Raw genomic sequence first — 26,053 nt, forward strand, 5'->3', positions numbered from 1 at the left:
CTACCGTGACCCGAGGGTTTGATTTGTTTGTCTCCATTAGATTCTTTCTCTTTCTGTCTGGGTCTGCCGGGCCTGTCTCTTCTGTTTACTAGCAGAGAAAATACTATCAGGCAACACTCTGATCAGATCCGTTTTGCTGTGAAACCACTATTTTCCTATTTCTCTAAAATTGATGCAAACCGTACATTTGTATTTCCTGAATGAGAATAATAAAAAAGTGAAGTTGCTATCAAATACATTTTCAAGAATACAGGAAAGTAAATCTAAAAAAATGCCTACTGATGTAATTATATTATATTTTACTGACATTCCTCCACTTTGTGTGTCTGTAGTACGCCAGGGAGACGGACCAGCTCAATAAACTCAACAGGAATGAAGGCAGACAAAAGCTTTTCTCTCTGGATCCTGAGACACAGGTACAGAAGATGCTTCTTTGGATACTTACCCATTGTATGATTTATTTATTTCACTATTGATTCAAACCAATTGATCTCTCCTCCCCTTTCCACCATTTACACTGTTTCCTTCTCCCTCACCTCCTTCCTCTGTCTTCCACACACCATCTCCCTGCTCATACTCTCTCCTCTGGATCAATCCTTTTTTTCTTCTTGTTTTACCTCCTGTGTCCTTCTGTCCTTTCTACTCCTCCTCCTCCTCCTTCTCCCTGTCTGATATCCAGAGGCTGGACTTCTCGGGCATCGAGCCAGACGTGAAGCCGTTTGAGGAGCGCTTTGGCCGACGTATCGTGGTCAGCTGCCACGACCTGACCTTCAGTCTCCAGGGCTGCGTTAGTGAGAAGGGTGACAGCGTCCTAACCAATGTATGTCTATATCTTACATCTACAACACAGATTTTGATTATATTCTTAAACACAATAACATAAAACAACTAAACGACCATAGAAACAAAAAAACATTTGATTCAAATGAAGTTACTGACTCAGCCTAACTTGGCTGTCACTTAAGGTACTACTCATAATTTACTGTACCCAGTATCTTAAAAGCCTTCATTCAATAGAAAACCATATCACACTGTTGTCTCAGAGGTGAATCTCCTTTAGTTTTAAGACCATGGGTAAAATATACATCTTAAACCTTAAATGGCTTAAAGACTGTCTGTTTTTCAAAAGTGATCATAAAACCATTGAAACCTAGTCTTGATGAAGTTGCTTAACCTTTTCTTCTGACTTCATTTTGAGTGCAGTTAAGTACAAACCGAACCACAACACACAGCTTTCCTTTTCACACCACAGATCTTCCGATGCCCTCACAGTCTGCTGTGCTTGCCCCAGATAATATACTGTGCCTTCATAATTCATGTTGACCTGTCAGGGAGAACTTAACTAGGTAACCAGGCCAAAAGAAGAGCCTCCATATTGTTTTAATCCAATTTGTTTATGATTAAAGCCGTTGGAAGTAAAGGATTTGCACGAATTGTGTCTGAATGAGCAAGTGGCTTATGTGCAATGAATGAAGAGCTGTTGAAAGCATGAGGCAGCGTTTCTAGCATGTGCGAGCTTCGTCTTTGTCAGAGTGGATGGTTGTAGTCATAAAACATTGAGTTGGACCACCTCCTTCTGTTTGCTTCTCCATTAGAGGATTGAAATGACTCATATTTGTGGTTTGGAAGCGGCACGCTCTTTCCGTCCGCTTCTTCCTCCCCTCTTTTCCCTCCACAGGGTCGGATAGGTTTAATGTTTACTGGATGTAGAGGCTTGCCCATCACGCAGGGACCATTCATCCTGGTATAAGTGCACAGTCGTTCAAAAGTGTGTGGGCTGTGGTAGAGTAGAGCCAACGTGTGCTCCCAAACAAGATATCAACCTATGTTTTGAGGCTGACGTACTGAAAGCCAGTATTTTAGGAAACATTTTCCTCTATATTTAAGCTAAATGCACTTCGAGACAACATTTTCTAAAGAAATGTATTAATCTACAATTTTCAGATAAAATGTCACGGATCAAATTGATTTGCCAGTTGGTTTGCCAGTTTCTTAAATGCAGGTTTTTTACGAGGAAAACTACCTTGAAATAACAATGCAAGAACAAGTCACGGACATTTAGAGGGTTCACATTATCTGATAGATTGATTGTCTGATATAAGCCTTTCGCAATATCAGCCAATGATGTGCTGATATGAAACATTTTCATTTTAAGAAAACAAACGATGCGGAAAAGATGTGCATTCATGTTTACATTTTACTTTAGAAACTTTATTTTCTTAATTCAATACAATATACTTGTTCTGTTTTTTTGTTTTCAAAGTTTATGGTTAAACTGTAAAATAAATCATGCCTTAATTATATTTCTTTATCATAAGGGTTTCATACCAGTGATAGTATAGACTGTGGCAGTTAAACTTCAGATACTTCCTTACACTTTAACACATCTCTCTGCTGAACCCCAGGTGGAACCGTTCTTCATCAGCCTCGCCCTCTTCGACGTCTCCAAGAGCTGCAAGATCTCGGCCGACTTCCACATCGACTTGAATCCGCCCTGCGTCAGGGAGATGCTGACCGATGCCTCGGGCCAGCTCTCTCCTTCGTCGGACTCGGATGGGGGAGGAGGAGGACTCAGGGATGGAGGAAGGGGAGTTGGACTAATGGTGAACGGTGACTCGGGGAAAGGGAACGGCCTGCCTGTGCTTCAGAGGGTGTCGGAGGCTCTGCTGCGCTTCCCCACACAGGTAGAAACATGATTGCTTTGCGTCACTGATGAACCACATGTCTGCTATTCAGGACTGGGTGTGAACTCTGAATCACTATTAATATAGATTGTGTGTGAAGAACAGTGTTCCATCCTTTTTGCAAAACATATTTCGAAATCAGCTTCTTCTGAAAACACCAGTATAGTGACGATACTGATATGATAGTAATTCTTTTGGTTTAAACTTTTAATGCAACTGAAGAGGTCTGTGTTGTATTTCTGTGGTCTTATTCAGTTTTATAATGTTCAATTGATAACAGGGATCCTGGTGCTGTAGTTGGCTTATAGGCAGCGATTTGGCAGCATGTCATCCTGTTTGGTGCAAAGCTCTTTGTTCTGCTGTTCGTGACAATTGGAGCAGATGAGGAAATAGCTGAAAATGAGGTTTAGTACAGTCTGGTGGGTGAGAACGCAATGTTAAAAAAAGATCTGCTTATAAAAAAAATGAACTGCCTGGAGTCGGATATCATTAACTTTGTGGCTATTGGTTCAGACTGTGTTCTTAAGTCTGACATTTGAATAATACAATGAATTAAGTGACAACACCTAACAGTAATGACTTTCCATATTAGTTATACAGCGTAATGTACTTTAAAAATAGACAAAACACTCCCAGGTGAAACAAGCAAAAGCAAAAGAGTTAACCTAAAGCAGCGGGGATTAACAAAACATAATGTCGACTTCTGTGTCCATCCAAAGATACTAAATTATCAACTTGAAACACAGGGAAAATGTTCATGTATTTCAGTGTTTAATTTACAGGACACACCTGTGTGCTGCGAAGCCCTCTGATACAAGGCAAGTAAAAGTAGAAACACAAATACAAGTAAATGTATAGTTTATAAGAAAAACACCAAAAGGATTTACAATCATCTCATCAGCCTCCTCAGTAGAGCCAGACCAGTAGGGACGTTTGGGGGCCGGAGTAAAACCTTTCTCCAATAGAGCAGTTTACGTTAATTCTATTGTTTTCATCACTTCCCATACTCGGACACTAATAAATACCTGAGTACAGACCTTATTTTATATTTGCTGTTGTCTCCATTTATGTCAAACAACAACACAAGGCCATCTTTGCTCAATCGTGGAGTGTTTATGGGATGAAATAACAGTCCATCCTCACTTTCAGTCCATCCTCACTTCCAAATCGTCCTGACACAGCTCAGTGAGGTGTTCAATTGATTTCTGTGACACCTCTCAGCATTCACACTCTGACTGCAGCTGGCCTGGGAGGGACGAGGCATAAGTGAGCACTTGATGGAATCCCTGCTCTCTTCCTAACATCAGAGAACTCTTATAACACAGGGGTCATAATAGTTTTCACGTCATTGTAGCTTTTCCAGATGGTGAGTGCGTCTCCAGATGATGCTTGGTCCATGTCCAGCCTTTAAAGTTCAGCTCATTCAGCTCGCAGCTGATTTCAGACCTCTGGTTTTCCTGTTTTCTCATGCGTGCTTTGCTCTCATGATGTAATGCTTTATGTCTTGTCCCTCCTTTTTGCTGTATTTGAAGTTTATTTAAGAAAGAATAATGACCATGTGTGTATCGCTCTTGACCTTCGTGCAAACTCCTGCAGGTGCTGTGAGATCATGCGCACGCACTCGGTGTTCCTCACCTGCAGCGTTAATTTGATTAAGACACTCAAGACATGTTCCTGCTGTAAATCAGCAGCGGCGAGGTTATGAAACGTAGTCAGATATTCTTCCATGACAAGAGACGTGACTGGGATGGGATGGAAACAACTGGAAAGTGAGAAGACGAATAGCGCGGAGTCGGAGACACAAGCAGATACAGTATTTCTATCTGGTAAAAGGTAGTTTGAAAACTATCCCAAGTTTTCTTCTGTCTGATTTATGGACTTAATGTGATGTTCTTCATGTCGCCATGTGTGAGCAGAGCACACGTATTATACACAAACACATGCATACAAACATAGCACGCTCTACCTCTGTGATTAGTGGGCTATTATAGCTTGGCTGGCCTCAGTTTAATTTAGGTGCACTGGGTGTGGTCCAAGGACAAGCCTCCCTCTGCTTGTTATATCTCTCTACCACATCATCAGCGCTCTAGAGGATGCAGCCTCTGCATCAGTTTCATTACATAACGCGCAAATCTAGCACATGAGTTTTCTCTCATCTTCAAACCGGCAGTCGTACGGTGCAGCTGTGACGATGTTCTAGCTCTTCTGGCAAATAAAAATGTCGAATTTAGCTGGTTTTCTTTCCTCTGTGTGCAAAATAGACCGTAGCGAAAACGAGTATCAACAAATCGTGATTGTTGAAGATTGAAACCAGAAGCAGCTGTGTGTGGTTGTGTGCAACTTGTGAAGCTCAGATGGGAGAGGATAGACAGAGAGTGTGTGTCTGTCTGACTCGCACCATGCTAGTCTCTGCTGCTACGTCTATTATTAATGTGCAGTTTGATGTCTGCATCTATTTTGATTTAGAGCTGCATTAGCCGCTAAGAAGCACAGCGGCTTCCTCCTTCAGTTTTATTACTCGTGCTGACATTTTTATGATTTCCAAAATAACTTCCTGCTACTTGTGACTGCAGTATTTTTTTAAAATATCTGTTCCCACAAGTCTCCATGGAGGTTCTACGTGTGATTATAATATGAGCAGCGTGGCTCTGTCTGTTTGTGTGAGCTGACACCACAAGCTTCAACATGGCCCCATCTCATCAGACCCAAAATAGATACGAGCACCATGTGGTTTTCCTGTATAGGTTCTGCTAACAGCCGCCACGTCCCCCTGCACTCGCCTTGTAGGGAAGCAGCTGACGAGTTTAACAGTGAAAACACGTTTCTAGTTTGAGTTGAATTATTTGAGTTCCTTGCAGCTGTGATGACGTTTCCCCTGACATGCACGTATCCCTCCTGCGAACACCTCTCCTCTTCCTATTCTCTGTGGAAAAATCCTAGAGGAGGGAGGGTTGGAGGGAAACACGCAAGTTACACAAAGTCTGTGTAACTGTCTCAGTGACCATTTTAACATTTTACATTTCATTTTGGTATTGCTTTGCTTTAGAAGCAATTAAAATGTGATTAAAAATTAAATAAATAAGATGTGAATAAGGTAAATTGGCTATAAAATGTGTAAAATGGTTTCATTTCTTGTGTGCTTTTTGTGTGCTTTTAGTTTGACACAAATTTAACTTGGTCACGTGATTTGGTTAAAAATTGGATTGTGGCATTGTGGGCACGAGTCAGCGAGGATGTGGAGGATGCAAGTAGCAATTCTATACATGGTCCAAAGGTTTGTTTTTGATTGGATTTTTTTTGTTGCGTTCATGTGTTTGTCGCTGGACTTTAGATTTTTGTCGCTCTACTGGTGTAAGTTTTAAAACTTGTATGTTTTTTTTTCTTGTAGTTTTCACTGTGTCCTTACGAGGAACGAGAGAAACGCAAAATAAACCTAATACGTCTGTATAAAGCGTGACCATTATCTCATCGGTGTTGTTACAGTCTGCCAAGTGAAATTACAACTGCAGATGTTGTCAAACTGTTTCGTCACGGTCCTACACCGTTAACCCTCCTCCTCACTCCATCTTTCCGTCTGTCTTCCAGGGTATCTTTTCCGTCACCAACCCTCATGCAGACATCTTCCTGGTGGCCCGCGTGGAGAAGGTGTTGCAGAACGGCATCACCCACTCTGCCGAGCCCTACATCAAGACGTCGGACGTCAACAAGGTGTGCCATCTTTGCCTTTCGTCTCATTTACATACGCCTCTTCACTTTTTCCCCCTTTCCTTCCATATTGATTGTATATTTTCTGTTCTCCCATTTCTCCGCAGACTGCTCAGAAGGTGCTCAAAGCTGCCAAGCAGACGTGCCAGCGCTTGGGCCAGTACAGGATGCCATTCGCCTGGGCTGCCAAGTAAGACAGGGATAAATATTACCCAGGAATACATCTGTTTGGATTCATCTTTTGGAATTCATCTTCATTGAAAAGAAAATACTGAAGTGCAACTGTTTCACTTCATTATTCTTCTGAATAGTTGAACCAATTCTGAGATTTATGCAGTTCAGACTTTCCCAACCCTGTGTACCTCTAATGCAATACATATAACATACAGTAAATATAATATTATAAATATTCAGGCAGCCTAACTAATTCCAAAACTATCCAATAGTACATGCATGGGGCTACATCACGTTAGCTTTAAAACCTTAAACCCTGTAACTGTAGCCATGTTTGTGTTTCCAGGCAGGTGTTCAAAGATGCTCAGGGCAGCCTGGACATGGACGGGAAGTTTTCTCCGCTGTGCCGCCACGACAGCAGCAAAATCTCCACCGATGACATAATCAAGCTGCTGGCCGACATCAGGAAGTGAGTCATCGCCACTCTCCTATTTTAGCCCGTGCATTTGTACATTTTGAAATGTCTCCTGGTGCATCTTCCTCTTGTGTTGAATGTATGTTTTCCTCATCAGACCCGAGAAGAGCAAACTTCAGACAATCCCTGGACAGCTGAATGTCACCATTGAGTGTGTTCCGCCCGACTTCTCAAGTATGTTGTCTCACTCCCCTTATCCTTACATTTGGCTCTCTATCTATAACAATGGTCACACTTTGAAGTCCAATGCCTGCCTTTAAAACACACTGCACAGTGTAAATATGAAGGAGCCGTCATACATCCGTACTTGCATTGTAAAGTGTAACAACACATTTTGCTGCAGAGTCATGCATTGGGTTCTACAGCGCTGACTGTAGATTCATACAATGTCTTCCTTTTAATCTCTCGTCCATCTGTAAGTTTTTTTTATTTAATTTATGCTTTTTATTTCTATTCAAAATACAACAACCTCAACCATAGCAGTCATGGTAATGTGTATGTATAAAAACACAAAGCAAAAATAAAGGGTGTACAATATAATGGAAGTCTCTATGTGCACCTGCGTGATGCATGACCATGAGTTTGCTCCTTGGTGCGGCACAACAGGAAGTAGGCACCACAGGTTCGGTTCCCTAACTCGTTTGCTCTGCATCCCCACCCCACCCCAGATACGGTGACTTCCTCTTACATTCCTGTCAAGCCCTTCGAGGACGGCTGTGAGCGAGTCTCGGTGGAGATTGAGGAGTTCCTCCCCGAGGAGGCCAAGTACAACTACCCCTTCACCACCCACAAGAACCAGCTCTACATCTATCCCCTGCAGCTCAAATACGACAACCAGAAGACCTTCACCAAGGTGTGTGACTCACAATGAAGCTGGATAGAAGATGAGATGAAATAATGAAGGGAATGAATAATGAAAACCGTGCACTGGACTTAACCATCTGTTGCATGGTGTGACCATATGCCAATGATATATTCATCAACATTTTTATTGAAAGGCAGCAATTAAGAGTCCACCTTTTACTGTTTAACACAACACCATTTTCAGGGTCAAATCCAGTTTAAATGTAATCGATTTTTTTGTAAAATTCTCAAATTAATAGGTTGACATGGGGCAACTAATGACCCATGTGCATTCAACCTATTGGACTCTAACAGTCCAGTAGCACAAGACTACTCTCAGTGAGAACTTACAGCGTTCTTACTGGCTACTAATCATATCTTTAGTATTCGTCTTTTGTCGATAGACGAGCTGGGGATCAAATCTTTCTCCAAAAACATTCTGTATTACTTGTTACCTCCTGTTGGTCCACCTTTGTGTAAACTCCCGGTAAATAACCCCACTCAGTTTTAACAGTTTTTCCCAGAGGATCACTCACTCCCACTGATGTAATGTTTCCTCCACACCAGGCGAGGAACATCGCAGTCTGCATCCAGTTCAGAGATTCAGATGAAGAAGGCGCAGTCCCTTTAAAGGTGAGTTGCACTAACTACATGGAGAGGATATAGAACATGAGCTACTCATTTTAACCCGAGATTTAGGAATTTATTTACAGATCGGTTGCTTGAAGGTGAAATATAATTTAAGAATAAATGGTAATAATCCACCAAGGGTAGTTTGAGAATAAAGTAAATGAATATTATGACTATATTTTTTTACTTTGTCCGGAAATTATGAGAATAAAGAGTAAAATTTACAATAAAAAGTTGTCTCTAGAAGGTCAGAATATTTTAAGATTTTTATACTGTGCATCAGTCTGTCTGCTTTTATGTGTCAGATGGAAGAAACTTGAACCATTTGCTCCACTTATGGGTCAATACCTGGGCGTGATTTGAAGCAGCAGATATATTATTAACTGTGGCTTAGACAGAGAACCAAAAAATCTGAATCAATAAGTTCTGCTCTCAAACTGAGAAACCACACTCTTGAATAAAGACAGAAAAACACTCCTGTAAAATCTCATAATTTTATCACATCACATAATTCAATAATGTAGTGAAGACGGCTGGAATATGTGTATGAGTCTATTTCCTCATGCTCAGGACAATATACATGCACACATAGCAGAAGATCCAGACACAAGGGAAAAAAGACTTCATACAGCTCAGGTTAAGCTCCTAATGTTCAGAGGAAATTAAGTTTAAGATAGAAGTTCGATGGTCGTGATGTTGAGACAATACCTGAACAGATTTACAGGAACCTCATAGACAGGAATCAAGAGCAGAAGCTTCAGACATGATGAACCTTTCTTTTTATTGCTTTTCACAAAGTGGAAGCCTAAAGTGCAGCTGAGGGGCCAGAAAAGGAGAAAGGAAAAGCTTAAGGGTAGCTGGTTATTATAGCTGGCAAGAGAGGATAATGAATGGTCATTCTTTTTTTCTTTCTTCTTCTCTCCTTTCTCATAATTTCTCTCTGGCCACACACTTTCAAATATTTGTGGCTGGAAACAGTCATCAACGCACCATGGATCGTTGTTTTCACTTTTTTAGAGGGAGCGAGGAAGACAGAAATTCTTTCACGCCCGATAGCATTTACACTTGATGCTCCTGATTAAGACATGTCCGCTCACACACACTCAGGCTGGTGCAGCGAGGCAGAAAGTTGTTTACTAACAGCGAGCAGCAGGAGCCAGCAGCACACCTCTGTGGAGATTTAATCCGTCAGCGGAAGCTCGGGGAGGTTCTGTGTTTAACATAAGACACAGATCTGAGAGAGGGGAAATTCTTTTGAAGCTCTGGGAAGCACTGACGAGAAAGTTGTAGAAGATGAAGAATTTTCCAGAGGCTGCGATTTGAAAAGATTTGTGCAGAGAGTGATCTCTTGTCGACCGGTCAAACCTATAATGTGAGCTCAGGTTTGATTAATTTGTTGTCTTACCTGAAACTGTAAAAAAATGTTAAAACTAAGATTCCTAGTTTTACCAGTGCAACCAGTATAAAGTGTTTGATTTATAGTCCTGTGTAGTGCAGTACATGTATGAACAGGAGGACTTTGACAGATAAGATCCCAGGCATCTCCCCCTAATGTTTCACCTCAACCCTCATCCTGAGTCGGGTAATCACGACTCCCATCAGCCCCTCTGCTTGCAGCTGCAGCGTTGTGTTGGGTTTTCCATCGGGGTAGACACAGTAGATTTCCCCCTGCTGTACCTCGGAGATGTAACCACAGATGTTTGCCAAAATCTTATCTAGTTTTCCGTTTTTTTTGTTTGTGTAAATGCTCTTTTATTGTTTGACTTTAACCACATGTAGTCTTGTGAAGCATTTGGTGACTTGCTCTGTGAAAGGTGCTGCATCACAACTCTGTCATCGTGATAGTTTTAAATATTCAATTACGGGGGGCATCCTTCCAAAAGTACACAAGTCTTTTAATTAGGTTTTGTGGTTATTTCTCCCATCAGGCACATATTATTTATTCTCCCCTGTCATTATCATAGTCATTATTTTCCTATTTTCTAACAAAACAGGCAAGATAGACTTTTTCTTTCTTTCTTTTTCTTCCAAGTTTTATGTCAGGGAACACACCCATGATATCATGCGAAATGTGTTTTATTAAATTCACTTAAAGTCATTTCTGCTGCACCTCCAGTTCTTATCTTATCTTATTATTATTATCTTATTCTCATGAGAATTTGAACCCTGTCCCCTTTGCTCCTGGAGCCTCTCCCGTCCTCAGGGCTCGTCCAAGTCCTCCTGCAGAGGCTCCAGCTGTTTTTTTTTTTTTCATCCTGGCTCCTATCAGTCTCACTTTCAATCACTAGCCTCCAGATGTCTGTCCTTCCTCTGGCCAGCACTGCTCATTACTGTTCATTACAGACGACTACAATTGTTAGCATCCTAATTTAGAGTCTCAAACCAGCCATCAGACCATATCTGAATTTTCATCTTCCCCTTATTCTTCCCACAGGTTTATTTTGTTTGAAGTCGCTTTCATGAAAGATCCCACATTTATAACCTCTAATGCCTCTTGTTGACACGTGGAAAGAAAAAATAAGTATTTGAGTGGCCACATGTGTGTACACAAAGTTGTGTAATTGTTGTGTGATTGTTGGTTTTCTGTCATCAACATCCAGCAGAGGAGAAAAGACACTAGTGCTTAGATGCAGTAAACGAAACAGTGCTGTGCAAGGCCCAAACATTTTTCACATTTCACATAATTTTTCACGACGTCACCCCTCTTGTCCAGACGGATCCTCTGCTTTTGAAAATTCCTGGTTCCACTTTCTCCCGTTTTGTTGCTGCTTCAAAGATGCACGTGATCAAGGCCTCGCGCACTCTTATTCGTCTTTTCTCTGAATACTGTCTGTAACCACAGATTGCTGAGCACTTACTCACCGCTGTGCCCCAACATCAAAGACCTGAATGACTGATGTGCTTGCCTGCTTTCCTTTCAGTGCATCTACGGCAAGCCGGGGGACTCGCTCTTCACGGGCAGCACCTACGCAGCCGTCCTTCACCACAATCAGAGCCCGGAGTTTTACAACGAGGTGAGACGACCCCATTCAAATACAATAGTCTAAATATATCTGCAGTTTTACAGCCGTGTGATTTATTCCATCTGCTCAATAAAACCTGAACGTACACATCAGGTTATTGTAAATGATGAGAAGTGCATCTGGAGCAACAGGGAGGAAACTCTGCAACTCTTTTTTTTTTTTTCTTCTTAAAACTCCCTGGAAGCTTATACCTTTTGTACAGTGTGTGTTCAGGGCTCAAATTCCTCAGCCACCACTGAGATAATCCAATAAATCTGCCTCAGGGGTAGAGCTGTGATCTCACACTTGACTGGTCAAGCAGTCACACGCACACACACGCACACACACACACACACACACACACACACACACACACACACACACACACACACACACACACACACACACACACACACACACACACACACACACACACACACACACACACACACAGAGGTAGAACAGAGGGGGTCCATATGGCCCTGATGTCAAACACACACATGCTTCAGCTTCCACTCACCTCATGGAGGATTTCTAACAATGATCTTTATAGTTTTAGCATATTTTATCATGACTTTGAGTACATATACGTTTGCTGTATGAATTGATTTTTTATTATTAATGTATGGAGGATTTCGACATTTAAGAAAGTCAAGACACATACAGCTGTATTGGGACTTATTTTCTTGCAGTAATAGTCTTATGGCAGTTGTATAAGAAATTTTGGATCGACTGAGTGACTCATATCTATGTCATAGACTTGACATTTGCCCTTGAAATTCTTCTGAAATGTGTTGCGAGCTTGATGTGTATTTGTGGAGAATCAATTTACTGTGTCATTTCCTGTGAGAAGATCATGTGCCAATACGTCAGGAGAATGCATTTCTGGGCTACTGCTGCCCCCTTGTGGCTATTATGTTTCACTGCAATACACAGCATCATGTGTCAAATGGGTCTAAAAGTTAAACACAACTACAAATCTATATGCAAATTTAATTTGTCAAAGTTTTATTCCTCTAACTTTTTCTATATTTTATTTCTCTTTAACTGAATATTTTCATAAAAGCCCTTCTAGGGACAGGTGTTGCGAATTTGAATCTGGTAGAGGCGCTGATATTCACATCTGACAGCTGTTCTCAGTTTGTCTATGGGAGCTGTATCTGTCCCTAACAAATACACTATAAATAAACATTATTGGTATCTGAAAATTACTATTCTGGTCTAAGCGGGAATAAAATGATGTCACCTTGAGCTTGAAACGATGAACTTTTCATCCGTGTGCAGGTTAAGATTGAGCTGCCAGTGCACATGCACGAGAAACATCACATCCTCTTCAGCTTTTACCACATCAGCTGCGAGTCCAGCAGCAAGGCCGGCAGCAAGAAGAGGGAGGGAGTGGAGACGCTGGGTAAGGAGAAAGATTGTTGCTTACTTAACTTTTGTGTTGTTGAAGGCAGCATTATTAATCAAGAGGTCTGTTTTTCTCGGAGAGCAAGGTGCTTAAGTCCTCTGTTTGCATCTTTCACAGTGGGTTACTCCTGGATGCCTTTGCTAAAAGACGGGAGGATGCAGTCATTAGAACTTCAGCTTTCTGTAGCTGCCACCCTGCCCACTGGATACCTGTGTCAGGACACCAGGAAGGTAGAACCATACCCACCCGAAGCCTTAAACTATGAATTTATCTCCTTCACAACCAGAATCGGCTGACATTGACATATTGAGTAGTGCTATAGAAAAAACCTGGAGCTCTCTCTGAAAGCTAATGAATTCCCCTGATGAAATCTGATGCACTAAAACAAGTGCTCCAGCATGTTCTGACTTTTGCCTCTTTGAACAGTCCCAACCCGATATCAAGTGGGTGGAAAACGCCAAGTCGCTGTTCAAAGTGAGGACCCATGTAGCATCAACAATATATGCTCAGGTACAACATCGATTCTCCTTTTCTTTTACTCACATGTAAATTATGCATGAAGGCAGCTGGCGTAGATGGTGTCTGTGTGTGTGTGGATGACACTGATATTGTCCTGTTTCGTCCAACAGGACCTGCATCTACACAAATTCTTCCAGCACTGCCAGCTGATGAGGACGACGTCAGAGGGCAACCAAGCAGAACTGATCAAATACCTGAAGGTGAGATGAGGAGGAGGGAACAGATTTCGCATTTTCCTTGTCTAACCGACCGTTCAAAGCGTTTTTAAAGTACACGTGACATTCTATCATTAACACGTTGTCAGAACCGGGCTCGTAAGGCAATGACAAAAATGGAAGGTGCTCCTTTTTTGGAGTCAAATGGAATGTATTAATCAAGAAAAAGTGAATCCATGTATCAGCAGGCTCGCGTATGTAAAGTAAACTGAAACCTAAAAGCACATAGGCAGCTGCTCATAGGGAGTGTGGGAGAGAGAGAGAGAGAGAGAGAGAGAGAGAGAGAGAGAGAGAGAGAGAGAGAGAGAGAGAGAGAGAGAGAGAGAGAGAATATGCCTGTAAAAGCCTGAGTCTTGGGCTACATCCACACTATTATGTTATTATTCTGCTAGACAGAGTTTTAGAGCCAGAGAAGTTGGGAATCGCTGCTGGCTCCATTGCTCCTCTTGACTCCTCTTGAAACCTCTGGGGCTGTGTTTTACTCTGAACAGGCAGATGTTATGAAAAAATGACGGAGAAACATATGGTCATGAAGTAGCCTTCGCTGATTCGTCAGGCTCTTGAGGAGCCCAAACAAACTGAATCTTCTGCTCATGTTGACTTAGTTATTCATTCATACCTCTTTAACGCAAACATTTGCGGGAATACGTGCCTTTTTAAAAACAGTTAAACCTGCGATTGCAAGTAGAGGATTTTACCTTTTGTTTTTGTTTTTTAAATCGTCACCATATTTTTTCTCTTGCTTCTTCCTCGTTCCCTCAGTGCCTGCACGCTATGGAGACCCATGTCATCGTCAACTTCCTACCGACAGTGCTGATGCAGCTGTTTGAGGAGCTCACAGCAGCCAATAAAGAAGCCCACGAGATTGCTGTCAACTCTCTGCGGTCAGTTGTCCACTCGTGTAAAATCTGGCGTGGCGTTCTATTTACTGCTGCTCACAATGTTCACAGTGAATCATTTCCCTGCTCTGTGCCTTCAGCGTGATCATACATATAGTCTCCCGGTGCCACGAGGAAGGACTGGAACACTACCTACGCTCTTTTGTAAAGGTAACATACTGGCACAGACACACACATTTTGTCCTTGCATTTGACATATAGCTGCTTTCAGACATGCGCTGAACTCCAGACAATCTCCTGAAATGATCCAGGGGGGCTGTGCGGATTAGGCTTTGGAAATTCTCACGAGTTTCACTGGCCAGCCCCCAGAACAAATTCTGAGTGAGCCCATGTGAAAAAGAGGCAGGAGATCCTCCAGAGGATTCACCATGAGTGACTGGGCGTGTTGATGACATTTCTAACATGGGACAGACACAAAACTGAAAAAAAAAGAATACAAATATCTCATGATGAAAGAGCGGTGGTAAGAAAGCTTATGGTGAGAAGGTCAGACGCCGGTGTTGACATGAGAATCTCCTGCCGCGTTCTTCATGTGCAAAAGGCACACTCAGGGGAAAAGTCTGTGCCCAATTGTGTGGACATTCTCCAGAGATCATGTCTGAAAACGACTTTAGAGAGAGAATTAGTGAAACTGACACATTCCAGGTATTTTTTCTTTCAACTGCATCCTGTATGTGTTGATTATTTATTTTTGTTCTGCCCTCAGTTTGTGTTTGTGACCAACAACCCTGCCTCAGGAAACTCTGCGACCACACACGAGCTGCTCGCTACTGCAGTCACAGCCACCCTCAAGCAAACTGCGGATTTCAACACCAGCAATAAACTGCTCAAGGTGTGTGCCTCTGCATCAGGCTCCATCGCCCAATTAGTTGCAGTACCAACTCAGGACAGCAGATGGTACACTTGCCTATAAAAGGAGAAGTTTTCTCACTTCCACAGAACATGTTTTGAAACACGTAGATGCTTGGACTGTATTTTTCAAGTGGGATTTCTGTCATATAGCTCATATTTTCCCCACCATCACCTCGGCCGTTTGCAGTAGATTTCACTTGATATTGTTCTTTCTGAGGTAGGCTGCATATTCTCAAACACCCATGAGTTGAACTCTAATCCTCATTTGTCCCCTTTCTGTAGTACTCGTGGTTCTTCTTCGAAACCATGGCCAAGTCCATGGCCCAGTATCTGCAAGAGGACAACCGCATGAAGGTCAGCATCAATTGGTTTCAAATTTGTTCTGTCTGTTTCTCACAGTTAAAATTGGGCACTGCATGTTCTTCAGGGCGACATGTTGTGTGGACTTTTTGTACCAAATGTGGATGAAAGAAGTCAGCACATATAAACAAACTGCACTCAAGAAAGAACCGACAGTGACTCATTCAATCAATACCATATTTGACATGCTAACGTCAAAGTTCCTCTGAGTCAAATGCAACAATGTCAGATGTTGAGCAAAGCGATGGCTCTTGCTTTCCGCTGTAAACAAATTAAACTGTTTTTTTTTTTAAGATGATTATGTGATCCATCATCAGTTATTTTTCCCCGCCCGCCTCTTTAGATGCCACGGGCCCAGCGATTCCCCGACAGCTTCCACCAGGCGCTTCAGTCCCTGGTGCTGTCGGTCATGCCGCATATCACCATCCGCCACATGGAAATCCCGGAGGAAGCTCGCTGCATCAACCTGAGCCTGGCTAGTTTGATCAAGGTCTGAACTCCACATGCAAATTAAAGATTAGACCAAGTTCACCGAATGCACCTGAGGCTGTTTGATAGAGACGTACAATCAAATGTCTAAATCTAAAAATGAAGACTTTGTATCAAACTATCAAAGATGATGTTTCTTCAGAAGGTCCGATCTGATAGTTTCCGAATCTCAACTTGCACAATGCACATCATCTTCATACACGTCTCTTCAAGTGTCCTGGAAATGGTTAACACTGTATATCAATTCATCAATTAATACCTAATTATTAATTAATAAGTAATTATTCATAAGAAATTTGCATTCATAAATATTTTTACTAATTTATTTATTAATCTATAAATAAGCTAAATTACAAAGGATTTAATTATTTGCTATTTTTATTTTAGCAAGAAATAAAAAGAGGAATTGGAGAATAATTTACAAATGAAATATTCCGTTATTTTTCTCTCATTCATTTAAAAATCTCATGAAAAATCATAGAAATAGTCCAAATTACAAAACCACAAAAAAGGTAAATAAATACAGCATTTAAGATACAATGATAAATTCAGAAATCAAATAGTGGAATTTAAAAATCTATTTGAAAATGCAGTTTAAAAAGAGAAATAAACAACTGGAATTCCCAAATTGAATTTAAAATACAGATTTGAATCTGGCATTTGCAGTAAAAGGGTAATTTCCTTTCACATGAGCATTACAATTTCCCTTCTGCTTCTCCTTTTCCTGTTAGCTGTTCAATGTACTTAGTCAGTTTTCCGTGAACAAATGTGTTGTTGCCTGTTTTATTGTACGATTAGTGATTCATTAATGAAATGCGTTATTGCTATTCCTCTGACGCGGGTGCTCCTCTGTACTCCCTATAATTACCTCTGCCAAGGAAGAATGTTTTAATTGGCCTGTGTTTTGTTATTCAGCAGCATTACATGAAAACTGCTGGACGGATTAACATGAAACTTGGTGGAAGGATGTGGTTTGGGTTAGGGAAGAACTCGTGTGTGATCAGGGGGAGAATCCAGGATATTACATTCGTTAACATTGCGAGAGTTTCCTTGTTTACTGAGAGCATAATTTGTGGCTCTTTATTAAAATGTGAGTGTGTGAAATTTGGTGTAGATCCAAATAAAAATCTGGATCAAGTGAATATAAATGTGGTTTCGTAAAGGCACCGTTGGGCCTTGGTGGATGTATGCATTCTACCGGGTATCACTTAATTGTTCTGCTTTTCATCTCTGCTCCAGAAAACAACAGCTCTATTGTTACTTGATTGTCTCAGACTTAAAAAATGTGTCTGCTGCGTACACATGTGAACCATGTGTGCTGACTGAGCTTGTTCTCTCCTCAGAGGTGCCTGACCTTCATGAACAGGGGCTTTGCCTTCGGCCTCATCAACCACTACATGCGTCATTTCAGTCTCAAAGATCCAAAGGTACGTGCCCTGACTCAGTGGCCCAGTGCACAAAAGACGGTGGGAAAAATGTTCTTTAGGTGTAACTTGTAAAGCGATTAGTATAGGAATACTGTGAGTATGAAGGGGCAGAGCCATTAGAAAATGGAAAATAATAATAAGTAAAATATCTTCAGCTGATTGGGTGCTTAGGTATGACATAGGTCCATATCAGTATGAAAATAAAATGCAATCCTCACATTTGCCAGATGAGTTCCTTGTGTAACTGCTTGCAGACATGCATCAGACTCTGGATAATCTCCTGATAATCTCCTGTGAGAACACAGCAGGAGATGTTGATGATGTTTCTAACAGGCAACGGAGGCAAAAAGGAAAATGACAAACTGAAAACAAATGTCAAGTTGAAAGAGCGGTGCCATACACCGGGGGCCGACGCTGGTGTCGATGTGCTGTTAACAAAACACGTGATCCTGCAGAGGAAGTAATGCGGAACTTCCTGCCTCCTGCATGCTGCGTCACCCCTCACATATACGCTCCGGAGATTTGTGTTGTTGTGAGCGCGTCTGGCCAGACGATCTCCTGCTGCGTTCTTCATCTGTGAAAGGCGAACTCCAGAGAAAGCCCAGACCCAATTTCAAAGACATTCTTCAGAGTTTGTCTGAAAACAGCTTGTGTCCTCATTGAGTTATTTGAGTCTGTTAATAGAAACTTATGCTTAAAATTCCTCAGCAGAGCATGAAAGGTGGGGCTACATGTGGCTTACACTTCTCCATCTTGGAAGCTTAAGCCAAATTCTGGATGCATCATTATATCATATTCCACCTGAAGCTTTTTCAGTTTTGCATTACTCGAGCTGCAGCAATGTGGAGCGTCCTCCTAGCGTATCACTGGTTGGGTTAAGGCGCCGCAGGCACATTTGACTAACAGATGTACCAATGAACCACACTCTGTGCCAAGTTTTGTTTTGACAAGGTCTGTCAGTCAACGTTGAGGATTGTATTTATTTAGCCTTTAGACAGAAATGTATGTACTTGCACCTGAGGAGGAAAAAGCTCATGCACGTGTATTTGCAAAACAGGTGCTGACTGAAATGAAATTTGACTTCCTGATGACAGTCTGCAACCACGAGCACTTCATCCCCCTCAACCTGCCCATGGCTTTCGGGCGCACCAAGCTGCAGAGGGTCCAAGGTGAGACTCCTCTTACACCAGACGCGTACTAGCATCGCTCTCACATGACCCCAGACCCCCTCACTGACCTTGTTCTGACCTGCACCCACCACCACTGGTCCCGTCTATCACCCGGCTTGATTGTGGGCCCTTCGTATTCACAAGTTTACTATCAAGCAGGCGGCGAAAAAACACACCTGACATGTGTCCCGACTCTGATCTGTACCTGCTCAACCAGTTTATCCAACATTCGTTCCGCAACCAAGTGCAGAACAAACATTTGTGTTGTTGTGATAAATGCTGCATGTGTTGACAGTTTTACCCCTACTTTATTTTCACGTCCTCCCCTTCCCTCTCTGTTTTTTTTTTTGTTTGTGTGTTTTTGCTTATGATCAGATTTTATTCCGTATGCGACGGAGCTTTTTGGCCCTGTAGGTAGGTGATGCTCACCCAACCGTTCCATGTTTGCTACCGTACGCAAACCCCCTCGCACGTGAACGCTCCTTGTTCTGACCTGCACTAACTTGCCATCCTGTCAGCCTCTGTTTCACAAAAGCTTCAGAGCCACGCCAGCTCGAGGCAGAGGCCTTCATGTGCTTGAGCCTGTGTTTTGTAGATGGGAGGAGCTTGGCTGTTGTGGGAACGGACACTCTGAATGCTTGATAGTCTGTATTAGTAAACTCTAGGCAGGATGCTGCATTTCTCTCTCTCTCTCTCTCTCACTGCTTGTGTTTTCTCTCTGAAAGGAGGTTACTCTGGGCTACGTCCTTATTTCAGTTCAGACCGAATGTCTATGATTCCTCTTGAATTATTGCTCTTTCCTGATTTGCTGATACAAATGAAAGATTTCTGCATTACATAACACGTCTATATGTGTATGCAATGTTTGGTGTGGAAACGGTATTGTCTGAATGAATGTCTTATGTGCGTTTGTGGGTATTCTGCATACATATTGCAACTTGTTCTATTGAATGAACATCACATTCATATTCTTTTTAAAACCTGAGTTAATGGTCTTTATAATTTATGTTCAGTCTTCTGTATAAGTAAGTAAACGATTGCATGTACGTACCATATTTCACAAGGCACATTGTGTTTATTAGATTACAGAATGAGGAGATTTCTCCCAGCCCATATTGACCTATTGTATTTCCTGTTTGGCACGACATCAGAGCAGAGTCTGGAGTTCAGCCTGACAGAGGACTACTGCCGCAACCACTTCCTGGTGGGCCTGCTACTGCGAGAAGTGGCCGAGGCCGTGCAGCAGGGCCCCGAGGTCAGACAACTGGCCGTGAGCGTTCTCAAGAACCTGCTCATCAAACACGCCATGGATGACCGCTACACGTTCAAGGTGAAGGAGGGTGGAGCATGATGATGAGGCTAAGAATAGACGAGTAAAACAAAGAAATCCCACCACCCCTAAATGCTTTGTTTATTATTAAAAAACGATTACAACATGACCAAAATGGATTTCAGTGCATTTATATAAACAATAAAACTCATCTAGTTGTGTCTAATGTTTCAGAACCAGCAGGCCCGGATCTGCTTGCTCTACCTGCCGCTGTTTGAGCTGCTCTACCAGAACTTGAAGCAGTTGTCCGCCCAACCTTACACCTCAAGCCCCGTTCTTGGCCTCAATGTGAGTCCCTTGGCGACCCTGGACCACCACAGCGGGGTTATAGTGTGCTCTTTTGTTATCTGACTCCCTTTAACATCTATCAAGAATACGATTAAATCCCAGAAGTGGCTCTTCATCAGGTGAGGAGGAACCTTTCATAGCACCTTTCAGGTACAGAGGGACGTTCGATCATCTGGACATGACAGAGACGATTTTAGCTCCAAACGTTGTACCTTCCACAATTTAATGAAGAAGCAGATGACAGCATTGATACAGAATTGATATTAGCAGTTTATTGTTTCGGTTTCTGGACTCTGCACCTGGAAAGGGCGGGAAATCTGTGTGTTTGTGTACGTGTGGTTCCGGTATTCCTGATGTTATGGGGACCTAAATCTGTTTGCGCAGTCGGTTTATGCAGACTTGTCTTCCTTATGTGTAGGTGTGTGTGTGTGTGTACTTGTTACCTCTTTAGGACCTTTTCCAGTATCCCTTCATGGGGACAAAAAACAGATGAGGCTATATGTAATTCCTGAAGTCCTGGTTATTGTTAGTGGTAAGGTGTGAAATGGGTAGGTTAAGGTTAGCGACAAGGTTTTTGGTTAAACTGTCCACAATTAAGTCAATGCAAAGTCCTAATAAAGACAACTGCACAAACCTCTCTGTGTTATAATGCAAACTTCAAATGGTATCGATCAGAAGGTGTAGCTGTTTAGTCTGTACCCATATATACTGAATTGCATCTTGAATTGCATTTTAGCATTCTTCCAGCTGACTAAAATCTAAGATGGTGGAGTATTTAACAGTTTACATCATAACAGCAACATACTTTTCAATTCCTCCATCTTGTGGTCGTTCCAGGGCTCCAGAGACGACCTTATATCCACCAGTTCCACCGACAGCAGGAGAATCAGCACTGCGATTGAGAGAGACCACGGTTAGTTGAGAACGGCGGATACTGCACAATACACATTGTACCCGGGCTTCTTCCTGTTTATACATCATCCATTATCCTCACTCACCGCAGAGACCTTTTGCTGCAGCGGATTTTATGCAAAACACAACTGTAACACAACGGTAGCACTCTGTCTGAAAGCAGCTGTGTGCTCTACTGTTCATTTCTTTTCGGGATTCGTCACCACACATGCCACAGACCCTCCCTGAGGCTGCCTGGTCTATGATGTTACAAACATTATGGTTTGTATAACATTTGCATTTAATGATGTTATGGAAAGTGCTGCAATAACAATGGCAAAACACAATAAGAAAGTGCAACTGACACTAGTATTATCTCTTCAAAATTTGACTTCTATAATGTCTGCAGTAGCTTGTCACCAGATAAGATGCAGATTAGACTTTGCCGTTATTTTTTAGGAAAATTCCTTCTGTATTTTAACCATTTATTGTGTTTATGAGAGAAGCAGCCTGTTCCCCAAATTTACGATTGTACCGCCAACAAGTTTGTGAGGTGTTTGTATATTTTATTGTGCTGCTTTCAGCTGATATAAATAACACTGCACTCTGTTGGCTGCAGGTCTCCTGGCTCTGAACGGCCATGTTGTGAGGAGAGAGGACTCCAGGTGCTCTCTGTTTATGGACTCGGGGACACCAGACAGCATTGAGGTTAGAAAGTCTCACACTAGCACCAACCTATGGTTAAACACTTCTTGTATCTGCAGCCCAGCACACATAGTTCAGACCTGGTATTGACATGTGGCCACATTCTATTCACTGTGTGAACAGAAATGCATCCTGGGTCACATATGAAGGACCACCCACTCAGCTGATGTCTTCAGCGTTTCCAAACTTTTAAAGTTTGGAAACGCTGAAGTATTGTGCATGGACGCCATTATCCAAAGCAGAGTTGATGTATTTTTAAACGAAAATGTAGAAATATGGATGTAAGCTTCAGAGGACACTTACCAAGGCCCAACAGACCCTTAAATTCAATCAAACTGCACCAAACTTTACACTCATAGACATCAGTTCCCTAAATATACCTGTAGATTCTGTGTCTGTGTTTAAATTTTGATATTTGTTGATCTTTGTCAACGCTGCAGAGACGTGGCTCCACCATGAGCAGCAGCCCAATGCCTCCCGTCGGCCGACTTGGACAGTACGAGATCCGAGGCCTCCTGCTCTCCTTCCTACACATCGTCAAGACCCTGTCCGAGGGTCAGTGATAATCCACACCCACGCTGCACAATCAGGCCTAAACAGCAACTGTTTATTCCAAGTTGACTACAGTGAGTTATGTCAGTAGATGCAACAACATGCATCAAAGAGTTTGTCGTTTTTTTCCACAGACACGCTCATGGCCTACTGGAATAAAGTCAGTCCGCAGGACATCATGAACTACCTCAGTCTGCTAGAGTGAGTAGTGTTTTAAGGAAACTATTGTTAATCACATACTAGCCCATTGTAATAAAGTTATATGAGATCCTGATTAAGTTTTTGTCATAAAATTCCTCAAGTTCATGCCAACACTCCTTCCTTGGCTGTTGTTTGAGAGATTTATGATACTGACATCATGCTGACATAATAATGGTGGTTTGCACTGTGAGTGGAGGAACAAAAACAAAAATATCTACTGAAAAAGACAAGGCTCCAAAAACGGATACCATTCCTCAGACTCTGCAGTAATTCCACATTGTTTATTGACCAAAACATCCATTAACTGAAAAACAAACGTAAACCAGAATAGCACTTAGTAGAGTGCAAACCTCGGCAGAGGCCCAGTAGTCTCCTCAAATTCAATCAAGATGCATCAAATTCACAGACTCAGATATTAGTTCCCTTAATATGTAAGTTTTTTCATCAAGATCCAGGAATCCCTCCCTGTGAGGTTTGGTAAAAACGCCCTATCTCACAATGTTTCTTTGAATTATTCTTTATTGTTTCCATAAGAAATAAACCAACATCAACAGATATGGCTTAGTCTACTTGAAAAACACAAAGTAAAATAAAGGATGTGCAGCATAACGGAAGTCGAAGTATTGCAAAAACAGAACAAACTAACAAAAAACTTCTTTATATACATTCATACGTGCACACACGTAAGACACATTTAGAAACAAGTGAACAAAACATATAAAAAGTATAAATATGAATAAAATACAAGTTAGTGGGTGTTGGCGGGTTTTTTTCACCAGTGCAAAAGGGACTAAACAAACAAACACTGCTGAAAACATAACCTCCTTTGTGTAGGTAATCAATCCACACTTTCCCTGCTCCGGCTAATATTTGAACTTTCCCTGCAGGACATGCCTGGTTCAGTTTCGTTACATTGGAAAAAGAAACATTGGCAGGTAAGTCTGGAAAGCCGACAGCACATTTTGTCTTTCCTGTCATACCCGCCTTATCTGTGAAAAACTGTAAACCCCATTAAATTCGATTAACCTCAGAAGAAGCATTATTCTAAGTTGTAGGATCTCATAGAAATCATTACATCTCCTCCTGTTTCTGGAGGAAGGACATTGTATGTTTGGTTAATGTCTCATAAATTATGAGTGTGTATTTCATGTTAATAATTAATATAACTTGATATCTGCAGCTGGGTTATTAAGTGTATTAAGTGTTCCTTTCTGAAAAAAAAAATGCACTCTGTGTTTCTGTGGTCTGTTTTTTATGTAGGAGTCAGGAAGTTTGTGTGCCGAAGCTATTCTCCTCGGACAGGAAGTCTCAGACAATGCCGGCCATGCGCTGCAATCGAGCCAGTCTCATGCAGACGAAGATGCACCAGTTCAGCACCATGGAAGCCTCCTTCACTCTCAATATAGGTAACCACAAGCACACATTATAAGAACATGTCTTTTATGTTCATGTTTCTTTTAAATACGTCTGTTTGGATGTGACATGCTCTGTTTTTAATGAACCTTTTGTAGCACTTTTTGCACATGTAAGCAAAAACTACTTTCTGCTTTGACAAAGGTAGACAATTCAATATTTCTATTTCAAAACTTAAAGCAAAACTTGACCTTCTGGGTTTATTTTCAGAAAAGTATACAAGTTATATGTATTTTGTCTTTTTTGGTTTATAGATTTTTTCCAGGAAACCTGATCCAGGAAGAAATCAAACAATTATTGGACCAGTAAACTTAGCAAACTTTCCATAGACAAACACAGAAGTACAGAAATCAAATGAATGCAGATTTTTTATCCATCTAATATTTCCAGAATTCTGTCTCTGTATGTGGTTCACATATATCAAGAAACAATCATCTCATTGGCTTCACACATGGTATGAATATTGTTCAGGGCCCAGGAAAAAAGGCAGCTAAAAGGAAACTAAGAGTTGATTAAAGAATATAAAATAAAAAATGTACAGTCAAAGAGTGGAAAAGTGGTTTCTACTTCATGCAGGACCAAACACGACTTGTTTCAACATTCAATGAGGTTTGAAGCTGACAGCTGGATTTTGGGAGACGAGGTGAAGAGTCTCTATTGCAAAGTTAATCTCACATAGCAAGACTTCACACCTTCGGAGGTCTGTAGAAAAGAAATGTTGTAATGCCCGGAACAAATAAAACTCGACAGAGGGCCAGCACCAGTTTGTAGATGAGTGGAAATTTGCCAGAAATGCAGGTCCTGGTTGTAGTTTCTGTAGGAGTGGCTGCCTCGGGCACTCCTGGAATTATAACGCTTGATTGCCTCTCTGAGCTTGTTGTAATAGATAATTGACTGTGCCAGGTTAATGCAAACATACCATCCTTAAATACACAGAGAAACATTGACCAATACATTCAGCCTTCAACTTGTTTGCAAGGGTAATTACTTTGCTGAAGAAACGCGACTCTAATGTGACTGTAGATCTCCAAGTAAACAAAGGATTTAGGCCACTGTCGAACTTGACTGGTACCTTAATCTCTTTGTCTTTCCTAATACTATTTTGCCGTTTACTTTCAGGAGCTTGCCTGGTGTTCAACAGTGTTGAATTGTTTTCTGTCTCGTTGTAATGTGAAGCGGCAAGCGCATCACATGTTCACGACGGAAAATATGACGGGTGCAAGAGGTTCTGGATTTGCATAAGAGAGTCACAAAACAAGCTTTGTCTACAAGGAAGTGAGAGGTGTATATTTGCAAATATTAAAAACAGGATTTGTTTTTTGTGTGTGTGTGCGCGTGTTATTGTAGGGACGGGACCGTCGGAAGCAGAAATCCACCATCATGCTCTGCTAGAGGGCAACATCTCCACTGAGGTCTGCCTGAGTGTCCTGGATGTCCTGTCTCTCTTTACACAGTGCTTCAAGGTCAATACACACACACACACACACACACACACACAGGTCTGAGATATTCAAGTGAATGGGAAAGTTGTTTCTGCCTGTTGGAGCTCACTGACTCAAATATGACTAAAATAGGTTTGGCTTAATTCGTGTGTATCAGAGAACAAAAATTCATGCCCAAACCTGAAAAGACCAGCAAATGTTCTCCCCGACACGGACCTGTCTATCATTTGAAGGCTGGGACCAGGACCTGTGCCGAACCCAGAAACGCTGGACCCGAATCCGGCCGGGAGACACAGAAGCAATCGGCACCAATTGCAAATCTGTTAACTTCAAATATATAAAGCATTAAAAACCAAAAACGTACCTTCTGAAACGTT

The 26,053-nt window shown here is 41.7% G+C and overlaps 1 protein-coding gene across 3 annotated transcripts in view; it reads left to right on the top strand.

Moving 5' to 3' along the window:
• Positions 1-26,053, top strand: part of dock11 (dedicator of cytokinesis 11) — a 56,916-nt gene that overhangs the window by 15,184 nt on the left and 15,679 nt on the right. For 2 of the 3 annotated variants that reach the window (XM_035148498.2, XM_035148496.2), the window contains exons 10-40: positions 333-416; positions 680-820; positions 2,406-2,684; positions 6,270-6,392; positions 6,497-6,579; positions 6,910-7,032; positions 7,136-7,212; positions 7,707-7,891; positions 8,449-8,514; positions 11,433-11,525; positions 12,798-12,921; positions 13,042-13,154; positions 13,351-13,434; positions 13,554-13,643; positions 14,421-14,542; positions 14,638-14,707; positions 15,264-15,389; positions 15,692-15,763; positions 16,113-16,259; positions 17,602-17,685; positions 18,743-18,854; positions 19,230-19,268; positions 20,006-20,184; positions 20,359-20,472; positions 21,310-21,385; positions 21,983-22,071; positions 22,509-22,623; positions 22,755-22,821; positions 23,709-23,756; positions 24,082-24,227; positions 25,582-25,697. In XM_035148498.2, coding sequence (XP_035004389.1) covers positions 333-416; positions 680-820; positions 2,406-2,684; positions 6,270-6,392; positions 6,497-6,579; positions 6,910-7,032; positions 7,136-7,212; positions 7,707-7,891; positions 8,449-8,514; positions 11,433-11,525; positions 12,798-12,921; positions 13,042-13,154; positions 13,351-13,434; positions 13,554-13,643; positions 14,421-14,542; positions 14,638-14,707; positions 15,264-15,389; positions 15,692-15,763; positions 16,113-16,259; positions 17,602-17,685; positions 18,743-18,854; positions 19,230-19,268; positions 20,006-20,184; positions 20,359-20,472; positions 21,310-21,385; positions 21,983-22,071; positions 22,509-22,623; positions 22,755-22,821; positions 23,709-23,756; positions 24,082-24,227; positions 25,582-25,697 — 3,387 coding nt within the window. The remainder of the gene's footprint in view (positions 1-332; positions 417-679; positions 821-2,405; positions 2,685-6,269; positions 6,393-6,496; positions 6,580-6,909; positions 7,033-7,135; positions 7,213-7,706; positions 7,892-8,448; positions 8,515-11,432; positions 11,526-12,797; positions 12,922-13,041; positions 13,155-13,350; positions 13,435-13,553; positions 13,644-14,420; positions 14,543-14,637; positions 14,708-15,263; positions 15,390-15,691; positions 15,764-16,112; positions 16,260-17,601; positions 17,686-18,742; positions 18,855-19,229; positions 19,269-20,005; positions 20,185-20,358; positions 20,473-21,309; positions 21,386-21,982; positions 22,072-22,508; positions 22,624-22,754; positions 22,822-23,708; positions 23,757-24,081; positions 24,228-25,581; positions 25,698-26,053) is intronic. The other variant, XM_035148497.2, reaches the window with a different exon arrangement.

This window comes from Hippoglossus stenolepis, chromosome 23 (genome assembly GCF_022539355.2).
Source record: "Hippoglossus stenolepis isolate QCI-W04-F060 chromosome 23, HSTE1.2, whole genome shotgun sequence".
NCBI classification, from domain to species: Eukaryota; Metazoa; Chordata; class Actinopteri; order Pleuronectiformes; family Pleuronectidae; genus Hippoglossus; species Hippoglossus stenolepis.